Source organism: Cryptomeria japonica, chromosome 6 (assembly GCF_030272615.1).
Source record: "Cryptomeria japonica chromosome 6, Sugi_1.0, whole genome shotgun sequence".
NCBI lineage: Eukaryota > Viridiplantae > Streptophyta > Pinopsida > Cupressales > Cupressaceae > Cryptomeria > Cryptomeria japonica.
The window spans coordinates 407400580-407412752 of record NC_081410.1 but is presented as its reverse complement, the minus strand read 5'-3'; the positions used below and the strand labels follow the sequence as shown (position 1 = coordinate 407412752).

Below are 12173 nucleotides of genomic sequence, written 5' to 3'. Positions count from 1 at the left end.
CAAGGCCTATCCATGTTTGTATAGCGAATCATGCTCATGATGGGCTCAGTGATACTTAGGAGATATGTAACAAGATCCCACCATTTCTCATTCAATATTCTATCCCTAATTTTTTCTGCCCTCTCAGTGCTACTTTGCTTCCATACAGTCCAATTGGTGCTGATCACCATATTGCATAGTGCCACTCTAACTTTCACAAGTCGTCTTAAGACGATTGTGTTTGATGCGAAACGGGTCTTAGCAACCTATAACACAAATTAATGCCAAATGATTAAAAAATAAAGCCAAACTTTAAAGAAGAATACACAATATAGCTTACACAATGATATTATTAACATTGAAAATTCAAAAAAATCAGAAAATGTAAAATTAAATTACTATTTCACTTACCTTCAATAGCTCCAAATTTGAATAGGTTCTAAAAATCCCTTGAGACATGTGGTGGTTTGTGATGAACATCTGGATGTCCTCAGCCTCTGCATACACATCTCTGATCCATTTTATTTTTTGCCCAATCCTTTGTAGCATAAGATTGAGTGAATGTACTGCACAAGGTGTCCAAAAGATGTGATCATAGCGTTGCTCAACCAACAAACCAGCAGCTCTACAATTTTTTGCATTGTCCGTTATGACTTGGACAACATTGCGAGGTCCCACAGACTCAATGGCAGAGATGAGAATTCCTGCAATAAATTGGCCATCTTTTATTTGGCCCTCACAATCCACAGCTCTCAAAAACATTGCCCCTTTAGGGGACACCGCTATGACATTGATCAAGGGACGGTTTTTAGCATCTTTCCACCCATCTGAAACAATTGTTACACCTGTCTCAACCCATGAATCCCTTATGGGTTTCAATGCATCTTCAACCCTCTTCAGCTCTTTCTCCAATAATGTTCCACATACCTTCTCATAACTGGGGCCCTTATACCCTCTTGGTGCCTCATTAACACTTTTTATCATTTGCTTCCAATATGGGGAGCGAACAACATTGAATGACAACCCATTTGCATAAATGCACCTTACTATATCTTGATCAGCATTGTCTCTACTCTCATTTTGGAATGCGGTTTCTAAAGGCCCCTTTGTTCTTTTGCGTGTCAAGGGTGGTTCACTTTGAGGTTCATTTGTGGCAAAGAAGGGGTGGTCTTCTACTACAATACTGGGATTAGAAGGGCCTTGCATTCCCCTTGTTTTCTTTGATGCGGTTTGGTTCAATCTTCGGGCTTCCCTCTCTTTTGCCGCCTCATGCTCCCTAATATATTTCATCACTATCTCATCTGGTATAGGTTTACCATTTTTTCCAGGGCATTTTTTGATGCCTCTTCCTTTTATTCCACACAAATGGCCTACCACCCGATAATATGAACTATTACGTTCAATATCACATCCATGGAATTTCCAACGGAATCCCCCACCTCCTGGAAGTTGTTTTATAATGTCCACATATTTCCATAAGGGAGAATTTGGATCATTTCTTTGTTTTGCAATTATTTGTTCATTGCCGATGGAGGAAGATGTAGATGCCATTCTAGTTCCTATGGCAAGAAATAAAATAAACATATTCAAAAACAAAAACTAAATAATGAAAAAAAATTCAAGTTTCATGTTTGACAATTTGTGAAATAAAAAAAGTTGGAAAAAAATGTTTAAAAACCTACCTCTTGCAGCCAATGGAAGCTTGAAAATGTATGGAAATGATGCTGCAACACTTGTTGAAGCTTCTAAAATCAGTCTTCAACTCCTCCTCTTTGATCTTGGAAGCCAAATTTTCTTCAACCTTTCTTCAACCTGCTCTCATAAAAAATTTGTTTGCAACACAAATGAGGTGAAATGTGTCAATAAAGTGTTTTAGAAGTGTTTTTTAGGTTATAATTTTCACTTTTTAAAAGGCGGAACTGAAAAAAAATTAAAATTTGGTTTGTTTTTTAGCTTTATGGGCCGCCCAGCCGCCCGGGTTTGCCTGGAGCCGCCCGGGTTCGCCTGGGTTCGACCCCGGGTTTGACCCGGGTCGAACCCACCCTGGGTTTTTTGAACCCTGGTCGAACCTAGGTCGAACCGGACCCGTACCACGGACCCAGTCGAACCTGGACCCGTACCAGGGCGTCCGAGGGGCGAACCCGGTAACCAAGGTTTTAAAATATGTTTTATGATTTCTTTGTCTTGAACTTTAAAGTTTAGGGATTTTTTGAATTTTGATACAAAGTTTTAGATTACTTTGTTTTCTATTTTTGTTTTAGCTTTTTTTATTGGCAAAATATAGTAGATGAATTTTAGGCCTTTTTATGTTTAACATTGAACACCTGAGATTTAGTTTTTTTGTCATTCTTTTTTTTTTTACTTATTTCGGATGCATGGTAGGAGATGCTTGATGCTGATATGCCATATCTCTAGAGAACCAAACAAAAGATCCTTGATGATGGTTGGTGGTGCACTATGAGGTTAGAAATTGTTGATTTTTTAATAAATTGCTAATTTTTTAATTAAATTTCTGATTTTATTGTTTCTAGTTTTTTAATTTGTCGTTTAATTTTGATGCTTAAGTCATAATATTTTTGAAATTTTTGTTTTCAATTATGTTTGCTTCTTCACCAACTTGTTGTAGATGTTATTTGATATGCTAATATGGACTCTCGTAGTCTTGGAGAGGTTTATGAGACATTTGACACCACATGTGGGTGGGTGAAGCTAGCAATTTGTAATAGATATCTTAATTTGGGATGATATGAGTAGCATATTAAGCCCATTGTAATGCGGTGATGAAACACTATGAACACCCCACTTCATATGACAACCTTTGGTCTAAATCCCAAATGGTATGTAATAACTATCCTAAGATTTTTTTTTAAGCAATATAGATAAACAACTTAACATAAACATGCCCAATGAGGAAATATTGCTGTCATAAGCACTTATATTTATAAACAGTGTTATACAAGTGCTGATACAAGATTACAATGCATATACAGATTTCTCGAACAGTTAAGTACTGAAGAGAATCATTCCCAAGGTTTTCCAAACATATAAACCCAGCACCCAAATGGAAGTGACATTGAAATATCTCAGTTAGATGACAAAAAAGGCTGATTGTATATTTGCAGTTGAACTGGAGGCATACTGTCAGGGTCTGGCAGTGAGATTATGACTCAGAAAGCTCCACCAAATCACCTCCACATACTCAATAGGATTGCCTATCAAACCCGCTTTCTCAAAACATTTTTAATCCACCACTCAACTCATTAAAGTATGCCAATTACATTCTGGATATGCAAATCAGACTTGTTGTAGGTCTGTAATCTCAGTTGCAGCAGGGATATTAAACTGTATGGCTACCTTCAATGCTCTCCCAAACCTCAAAGTGCAACCACCAAGAGGTACAAATGGCCTCCAATAGGCAAATAGCCACCTAGCAGCTATGAGCAGTGTTGGAGTAGGAAGTCTCATGCCTAGCCAAGGACACTAGGATGACCTGGTACAATGGTATGACCCCTTCTAGAAATTTGTTCCAGCTGATAACAACTCAGAAAGCCATCACAAAAGGGTCGCCCAGCTAGAATGAGCTCTTTTATTGCAGCCTCGAATATTTTCAGACCTTTCAACACCTTTCCCAAACAAAGCATGAATGGTATGGCTAGCTAGGGCACATATCAAACCTCCAAAGTGTACAACCAGCCAACAGAAAGCTCAAATCACCATGAAAATTATCAACAATCTCTGGAAATGACAAACAAACAAACCGAAAATCTCTTGCACACAGAAAACTGCAAAAATCTTCATATTGAAACCCCAATCTGCAAAGTCTGTGAAGAACAGTGGCAATTTCTAAATATAACCACTCCGAACCAGCTAGTGATTATCTCCAAATCCAAAATCAGTTACTGCTATATAATGTGGGTTTTCATCTTCACAATATTCAAGGAAGAATGCGCATGTTCAATCTGGTAGCATAATAGAATGCATAATCTTCAGCATATGCACAAATGAGCCCTAACCTATGTTACCCCAAGTTTCCAGGATGGGGACGGTAGGTGAAGGGAGAACACGTTTCAGGGTCTTTGATTTTTTGGGTCATTTTTGGGGACAGCAAAGGGGATGGTTAAATAAAAATAAGGGAAAATAAAAAAATAAAAATATATAGAGAAATTTTAAATATTCATATATAATAACATTGATAAAGCATTCATATATACAATATAGAACCTTAGCAAATTACATTTTTGTTAAATTGAGAGTTCAAATGAGAGTCAAAGTCAAACAAATTAGCAATCTAGTTACTTTATATTCGTCATACTTGATAAAATGTTGATTGAAGTTGACAGATATTTTTTCAAATAATTTTTATAATGCATATTGTATAATTATCATTGGGTGAAATATAAACAAATAAAAGTAAGAGATATTCCAATAGGTATAAAACTACAATGAGATCAAATCCCACTCACATTCAGATTTGTATACTTGGTTTTAATGTTTGTCCAATTTTTCCAGAGCACCCAACTACAGCTTACTGTCCAAAGAGGTGGAAATTATTCGTAGACCCGTAGCTTCATTTCAGTTTTAAAATCGATAAGTGTGGAGTCAAACACATCACTAATTCCTAAATCAGCAAGGTCTGGTTGTAAACCAGGTCAGGATCCACTGAGAAATTGTTTAAGAATGCTGTTGATAGGTCAATGGGATAAATGAGGATAAAGTCTGGTTGGAGTACTTTCCAGGATTATTACAAGACTATGTCATTAATGGCTCAATCAACTTTAAGCTGAAGACAAAGATATGTTACCAAAAGTAAAGAGGGCGTTTTCAAAAGGATTTAAGAAGTGGTATTACTGATGCCCTAATGTTGAATGCATTGACAAGATTCTATTAAGGAAAAGATGATTGAAGTAAAGATCACAATAGAATGGACTGTACCGCCATTATAAATAAGAATGGGGTAAGTACACAATAGAATGGAAGAAAACCGATAACAAAAAGAGCAAAAAGTCCAATACAGAAACTGGTATCTTTAACTAATAAATCTTCGGTAACCTCACCGGTGACAATGTTGATGGAGTACTTACCACAGTCAGCACAAGAATATGGAGGGGTACAGCCAGGAAAGCAAAGAAAAGGATGTGTTGTTGCTGGAAAACAAGTACCCAATGTAAAAAACTAAGGTTGGAGACATGTTTATTCCCAATTGTTGAAAATGTAGCTAGGTTGTATCCCTTGATTGGGCCGACCTAGCTTGGTAAATTTTAATGTGGCCTTCGGCCTTAAAATTTATTGTGTATGGACCTATTTGGGATATTGTGTAACTTGTAAATTCAATAGGTCAAGATCTATTAATATGTAACTTGTAAAGTGTTATTGGTCAGGTCCTAACCGATGTAACTTGTGATATTGGTCTGACCCTATAATGGCTAATGTAACTTGTGGTTATAAATGGGTCTGACCCTATAATGTAACTTGTGAATTTGTAATTTGGCGCCAAAGCCGACCTAGGCATAAGGGTTAAGGGCATGTATATAAAGGAAGTGACTTAAGGTCACAAGTTACATAACATAAGCGAATACCATCTGCCTTAATGCGATCTGTTCTACTCCAAAAGATCAGCGAACTACATTCTGAAGTCAGCAAAATTGTCTTCTAGCTGGGCGAACATCTTCCTAGGTCTGCTGAACCTGCTCCTAGGTCTGCCGAGCCTGCCCCAAGGCTGCCGAACCTGCTCCAACGCTGCCGAACTTACTTCAGGCTGTGCTACATCTGTTCTAGGGCAAGCAAACTCCCTCACATGATCTGCAATCAACAATTTGGGCGATTGTCCAAATCTGACCTGAACTGTGATTCAGATAAGTTCTTTGTATGCCCTAGAAGGGCAGTAATGTAATCTGCTGCTATACCTAATCTAATCAGATCTGAGATCTTTGGTTGCTGGGTTTTTCCTCCAAGAGGGAGGTTTTCCCAGGGTACATGTGTGTTATGTGTATGATTTACTTTGCATACTGATTTTCTGTTCTATACTGCTAATCTGATCACTAAAAACTAACACCAATGCTCTAATAAATTGTGGATCTTGTTAGAATATCCTACCAGGAAAATTGTGGGAGAGAAGTTATAGACAATGAATATGTTGTATTGTAACTTTTTGGTAAGACAATCTACATAATGAGTGCAATGGACATTCTACAGTAGATAACTGGTAACATCCTTTGATTTACAAACATATCAAAAGGGCATAAGATTTCCTCCTTTTCAGTGGGGCTATCAGCATCTCACCTAGGTATCAATACTCTTTGTAGTATTCATAAATTGGCCACTCTTATGTGTTCTTTATGTGTCTGGTAATGTGTTTAATGTGCTTGTTGAATTTGCTCCATGATTATAGGCCTATTCATCTGACATAGCAGTAGTTAATTTTTGTTGTGTATCTGTTATTTGTTCTAGACATTCAATTCTGGATGCAGAACTGGAAGTATGTTGCAAGTGTAATTCTTTTTTTCATTGCGTATTTTACTTTATTTTTTCTAAGCCTGTTTGAAATTGTAAATATCTGCATTCTGATATAACCACATGATTATGTCACTTGCCTCTTGCAGCTCATCTTTTGATGGCCGTGAGGATGAAAGCATACATACTGGAGATAATCCAGATGGAGGTGCATTTGATGGTCTATCTACTTGGGCAGGGGTCAATGGTACTGAAGCACTATCTAAGGAATTCAGAAGCATGAACCGTAGAATTCCACGCTGGCTATCAAATTCTATGCCAAATGAATTTACTGTATGAATTTATAACCTTGTAAAGAGATCCTTATTATGAAGAATACATACAAATTATTTTATACTTATTAAGTTATTCTAGATCTGTTTTCTTTATTCAACTGATTTGTCTAATTATGAGCTTTTGGTTCAGGAGGCCATGAAAAAAAGTGATGCTCCTTTAAATGTGAAGTATCTCCAGACTATGGTAGAATGCTTAGGTATGCTTGGGAAAATTGCAGCTGCTGGTGCTATTATAAGGTATAACATATTGGCACTGCAAATGCAGAGTTTATTAATCTACTGGGACTATTCTATGCTGCCATATGATTCCAGGCTGAAACTTGTTTAGTGAGAATAATAGTCATTTATACTTTTTCCCCTGTACAATTTTTATGATGTCCATGTTAGAGTCTAAGACGTCATGCTACTCTACTGTTTTTTAATACTGATTGCTAATGCATCTGTTACACTTTTCTTATTTATGGATTTCTCATTTCTGTGGGCATCCCTCTTCAAGTTGTCGATTTTTATGTTTAAGTCTCGGAGAGAGATCTTTAGCTTCATTCATAATTAAAAGCACCTCTTTATATCCCTTGTTACTAAAAAATGTTATGTGGTGCGTCCTTCAATTTAAGTTTTCTTGTCTGTCTAGGACATTGATTATTTTTGTCCAATCTGTACCTTGTGGATAAGTTTAGGTAGTTTTCATGAATTCTTGTCAGTCAATTTTTTTCATCTTACATTAATTTGTGGTGGTGTTTTTTAATCATTTTACAAGTTATTTTCATTTTTCCACAATGTTTGGTTTGCCATGATTTTCTGTTGACTCTGTCTTCAAATTCATAATCAATTTCACCTGTATCTTGTCATTATACCTTTGAATCCTTGTATGGTGTCACATTTGCATATTCTTTTCACTGTTGGTATCTACTATACTTTTATTTCCAACCTTTTGTTCCACACTAATTATCTGTTACTCTGTCATCTAGTTTCAGTTGTTTTTATGTTTGAATGTGCCTTATGCTCTGTAATTATTTATTACATTTTCGTGTGTGTGTTTTTGAGAATACAGGGGTTTGATTATGTTGATTTTTTGTTTTGACTGGGGAGGGTCTTGGAAGAGAATTCATTACAATAGTTCTTATTTGTAAATGTTGCTGTAATAATTTTTCATTTGTAACAATGATATTGTACAGTCAGAGGCTTAGACCCACTGTTCATGACATTATCACGTCTGAAATGAAAGCGAAAGCGGAAGCACTTGATGCATCAAGGCCTCGTATAGATCAAGTTTCAAAAACAACAGTTCTTGGTTTGAAACATTCTGAAGGAGGAGGACTTTCAAGTTACAGAGCTACTGGGAAACAAAAATACCAGAATGTTAGAACTAATGTAGCTGCAATAACCACCGTAGGTCCTGTGTCTCTTTCAATGGCTCCTAGGGGTCCAGCACAACAGGCGGCACAGGAGCTATTGGAATCAATACTGGAAATAATTGTTCAATTATTAGGTGAGTTGCTTTTCCATTCCTATCATTTTTTGTTAATTACTCATATGCTTTTGTAAGTTCAAATTTCTGTTTGGTTAGCAAAATATCGTCCTTATGTAGTGATGTATTCTTTACATTTTCTTTACAAGCATTGACAATGGTGCTGTGGTAAACTACAGAAAACCATATTGTAGCTGGGGAACTCATGGAATTAAAAGCCACACTTCATAATGGATCAAGTTCACCAAAGACAGTGAATGGTGATTTAAACTGGAACCCTGATTCTGATGCTGCTCGTGCAACAGGAGGCTATAGCTTGGGTTTCTCCTTGATGGTTCTGCAGGTATCTTGTTACTGATTATATTAAGAGGAATTTCCATTGTCATAGCTTTGCTTAAATCCTTTTTCAAATTATCAGCGTATATGGGCCCATACTGAAATGCATACATGGGTTAATACATCATTATTGTTTGTGGATTCGTGGTAAACTTCAAAATTATACATGAATTCAGTGCATATATTTCATCTAAGTGTCTATTTGATGATTCAAGTTAACTAACAAATTTCTTGTTTCTTTTTTTGATGGCAGAGTGAATGCCAGCAGCTTATTTGTGATATTCTACGTGCTACCCCTGAGGCTGCATCTGCTGATGCTGTTGTTCAAACAGCAAGACTTGCAAGCAAGATCCCTACAAAAGAAACACGGTCAGTTATGACCTCAGTTTTATTTTCCAGCTTCTAAATGTTATGATATTAACCAAGTCTATTGTCCAATTCCTTATCTTGCGAAACTACTCAATTTTAGGTAGACTTAAAAAAGGAAAGGTAGTATCATGCACAGTTAAGTTTTACGAAATTGCTTATTTATTTAATATTTCTCTTAATGAAAAGTGTAATGTCCCTAAATTATAAGTGCCTAGATTCTGCCCAAGATCACAAGTTTTAGTCAAGAATGGGTTTAGAGATACCTTTAATTCTGATGAAAGTCCTGCAAACAAGTTAGAGATTGTTCCATAATTATAACTCATCAAAACAGATAATTTTATTTAGTAAGTAACATCATATATATATATATATATATATATATATATATTGAAAGTATAAATTTGACCATTGAGAAGCTCAGATAGGGTGTCCTAGAGACCCTCTATCCCAGGCCCAAGGGTAGACCTTTTCTCCCTTGGCCTCATGTGGCCCTTGCCAAAATGAGGTGGTGTACTTGGTGAGGTATCCTATCACCATTCCCTTCAATTTTGTCACCTCTACCTCACTCCCTGTGATTGAATATTAGACATTCACCATGATAGTAAGGTTGGTTTACCACAGGGTGCCCAGAAAGTTCACCCTTCACAGACCCAAAGGCAGTACCCTTCATACCCCTTTGGCCTCATGGGACTCCCCGATCATATACCATGAGGTGGTGTGTCTGGAAAGTGACCCCAATGCTGTTCCCCTGCTAATAAACTCTCCACTTTCTATCATGGCTACAATGCATTCAGATTATAAGCAAACATATAAAGTCTCCGTCAATTACAAAATGTTCATAATCAGATCCATGCTCAGAATATATATATATGGGATTTGAATATTTGGAAGCATGCAGTATATTAATTCTGGAAAATGCAGATATAAACATGATTACATATGCATCATACCTAACAGAACGTGGAATCACACAACTGGAGTTAATATTGCTGTAGCTTTCAGTCTAACCTTCGATGGTTGATTGATTGATGAATAATTGATTGATTGTATGATTTAAGGTATTGGTGAGTGATAATGTAATGAAGATTGGTTTGATATATTGGTGAATGATGATTGAATGTATGCTGATTTGATAGAATGATTTGCTGCTTTATTGTTGCTTGATTTGAATGATTGGAATGATGATTGATAAGTGATCATTGAATAATTGGAATGATCTCTTTTATACTTCATTGGTAAAAGGGTCACCACCTTTCATAAGACTTGGGTCACCACCCTTCATCAGAATTGGGTCACCACCCTTCATTGCTACCGTTTAAAATAATTTATTCTTTCCCAATTGTTCTCTCTTCCTCCCCTCCTCAAATGAGACCACCTTCCCTTTATATCTCTCGTTGTGTAGGAAAAGTCGCATCCCTTCAACGTGCCTGCCCTTCGAAAGAGTCACAACCTTTCACAATCACCACCCTTCATCAGAATTGGGTCACCACCCTTCATTGCTACCGTTTAAAATAATTTATTCTTTCCCAATTGTTCTCTCTTCCTCCCCTCCTCAAATGAGACCACCTTCCCTTTATATCTCTCGTTGTGTAGGAAAAGTCGCATCCCTTCAACGTGCCTGCCCTTCGAAAGAGTCACAACCTTTCACAATCACCACCCTTTGAAAGGGTCACAACCTTTTGCAATCACAATGCTTCGAAAGAGTCACAACCTTTCACAATCACCACCCTTTGAAAGGGTCACAACCTTTCCCAATCATCACCCTTCGAAAGAGTCACAAACTTTCATAATTTCTGCCCTCCTTTGGAAGAGTCACTTCCTTATTTATTTACCATTTCTTCCTTCTTCCATTCACTCTTCCTTGATTTATATGCTCCCTTCTTTCTTTTCTCCTCCCTCTCCCCTCTCAAATGAGGTTCTCTTCTCCCTTTTATATCTCATGTTTAAGGGAGTCACAACTTTTCATTTTATGCCATTTGACCATTCATTAACTTAGTTAAATTTTAATTATATTTAATTTAATATTTTAATTTAAATGTTAATTTTATTCTTTTGTATTTTAATTTTATTATTATTCTATATTATTAAATCCTATTTTAAAGTGGGGACATTACAAAAAGAGTTTTAGTACTATCTACTTATGAATCAAAACACAATTAAAATTAAAAAAGGCAAGGTTACTGTTGATGGGTGTTTTAAGAATAAAAATGCCAAAGACACTTTATCCTCTCTTGATCAAAGACTCCTCGCATGCTAAGATTGCAAAAAAAGTTCACTGAGGCAACTCCAAAGTTTCTACTGCATACATGTGACTCAATGTTGGATATGAGCTCTTTTGGCTGATGTATGTTCGTAATCCAAGGGGGACTTATGCTTTTGTTGTTCTTCACTTCTCTTGATGCTATGGCTGGAATTTCATCATTGGATATTGCAGGATTGTGATGCTTCTTCCTTGAACGGACTTAACTGGAACTGAAAAAACGACAAAAGGGAAAAGGTTAAGAAGTTCTAATCTACTCCTAGGTACAATGAGGTAATGGATCATGCTCCAATGGACGAATTCCCTATAACCAAGTCCTTTGCCACACTCAACAACAACTCCATGAGAATTGGTGCAATCTTCCAGGGATTATGCAAAGAGTTTTCATATCACAGTGAACACCATCATGACGAACAATGTACATTCCATGATAGAAGTTAAGCATCCATATAAAAAAGGTTCAGGCTAACTTTGCACTGCAAATAGAAATCATCTAGGTGCAAAAAGCATGAACCATTGAAATTCATCAAACATTGTCACATTCTCCATTAACATCAATGGAGTTCTAACAATTGGAGAAATTGGAAGAACACCATGCAACAACTCGAAATAAACGTGAATCCACCATATCTTCAATGAAATCAAATTTATCTCTCCAAGTCTTACAACAATATCTTCTCATCTCGAATTAAGAGTTTAAATCCTTGTTTGGGAGAGGAATTCCAAAATTGAGGTTCTAATTCCATGGTTGAGTGTGGAAATTCACAAAATTTGTTTAAAATCCTAACGTGAAATGTGGAATTCCAAAATTAAAAATAAAAATCCAAGGATCAAACATGGATTCACATTCAAATTTGATTTTTTCTCTAGCAATTTGTGTAGTTCCTTGGCAAATTCATCTTTGTGCCTTTATTTGTCCTTGTTTACTCTTGAAATGCCCCACTTAGTCCTTTAACAAGGCTAAAATCCCGCTCAT

The 12173-nt window shown here is 36.5% G+C and overlaps 1 protein-coding gene across 1 annotated transcript in view; it reads left to right on the top strand.

The window, feature by feature from the left end:
• LOC131065853 (exocyst complex component SEC8) overlaps positions 1–12173 on the top strand; it is a 246086-nt gene that overhangs the window by 81019 nt on the left and 152894 nt on the right. The window contains exons 7-11 of the mRNA XM_058000496.2: positions 6579–6762; positions 6895–7001; positions 7940–8253; positions 8412–8575; positions 8822–8937. Of these exons, the coding sequence (XP_057856479.2) occupies positions 6579–6762; positions 6895–7001; positions 7940–8253; positions 8412–8575; positions 8822–8937 (885 nt within the window). The remainder of the gene's footprint in view (positions 1–6578; positions 6763–6894; positions 7002–7939; positions 8254–8411; positions 8576–8821; positions 8938–12173) is intronic.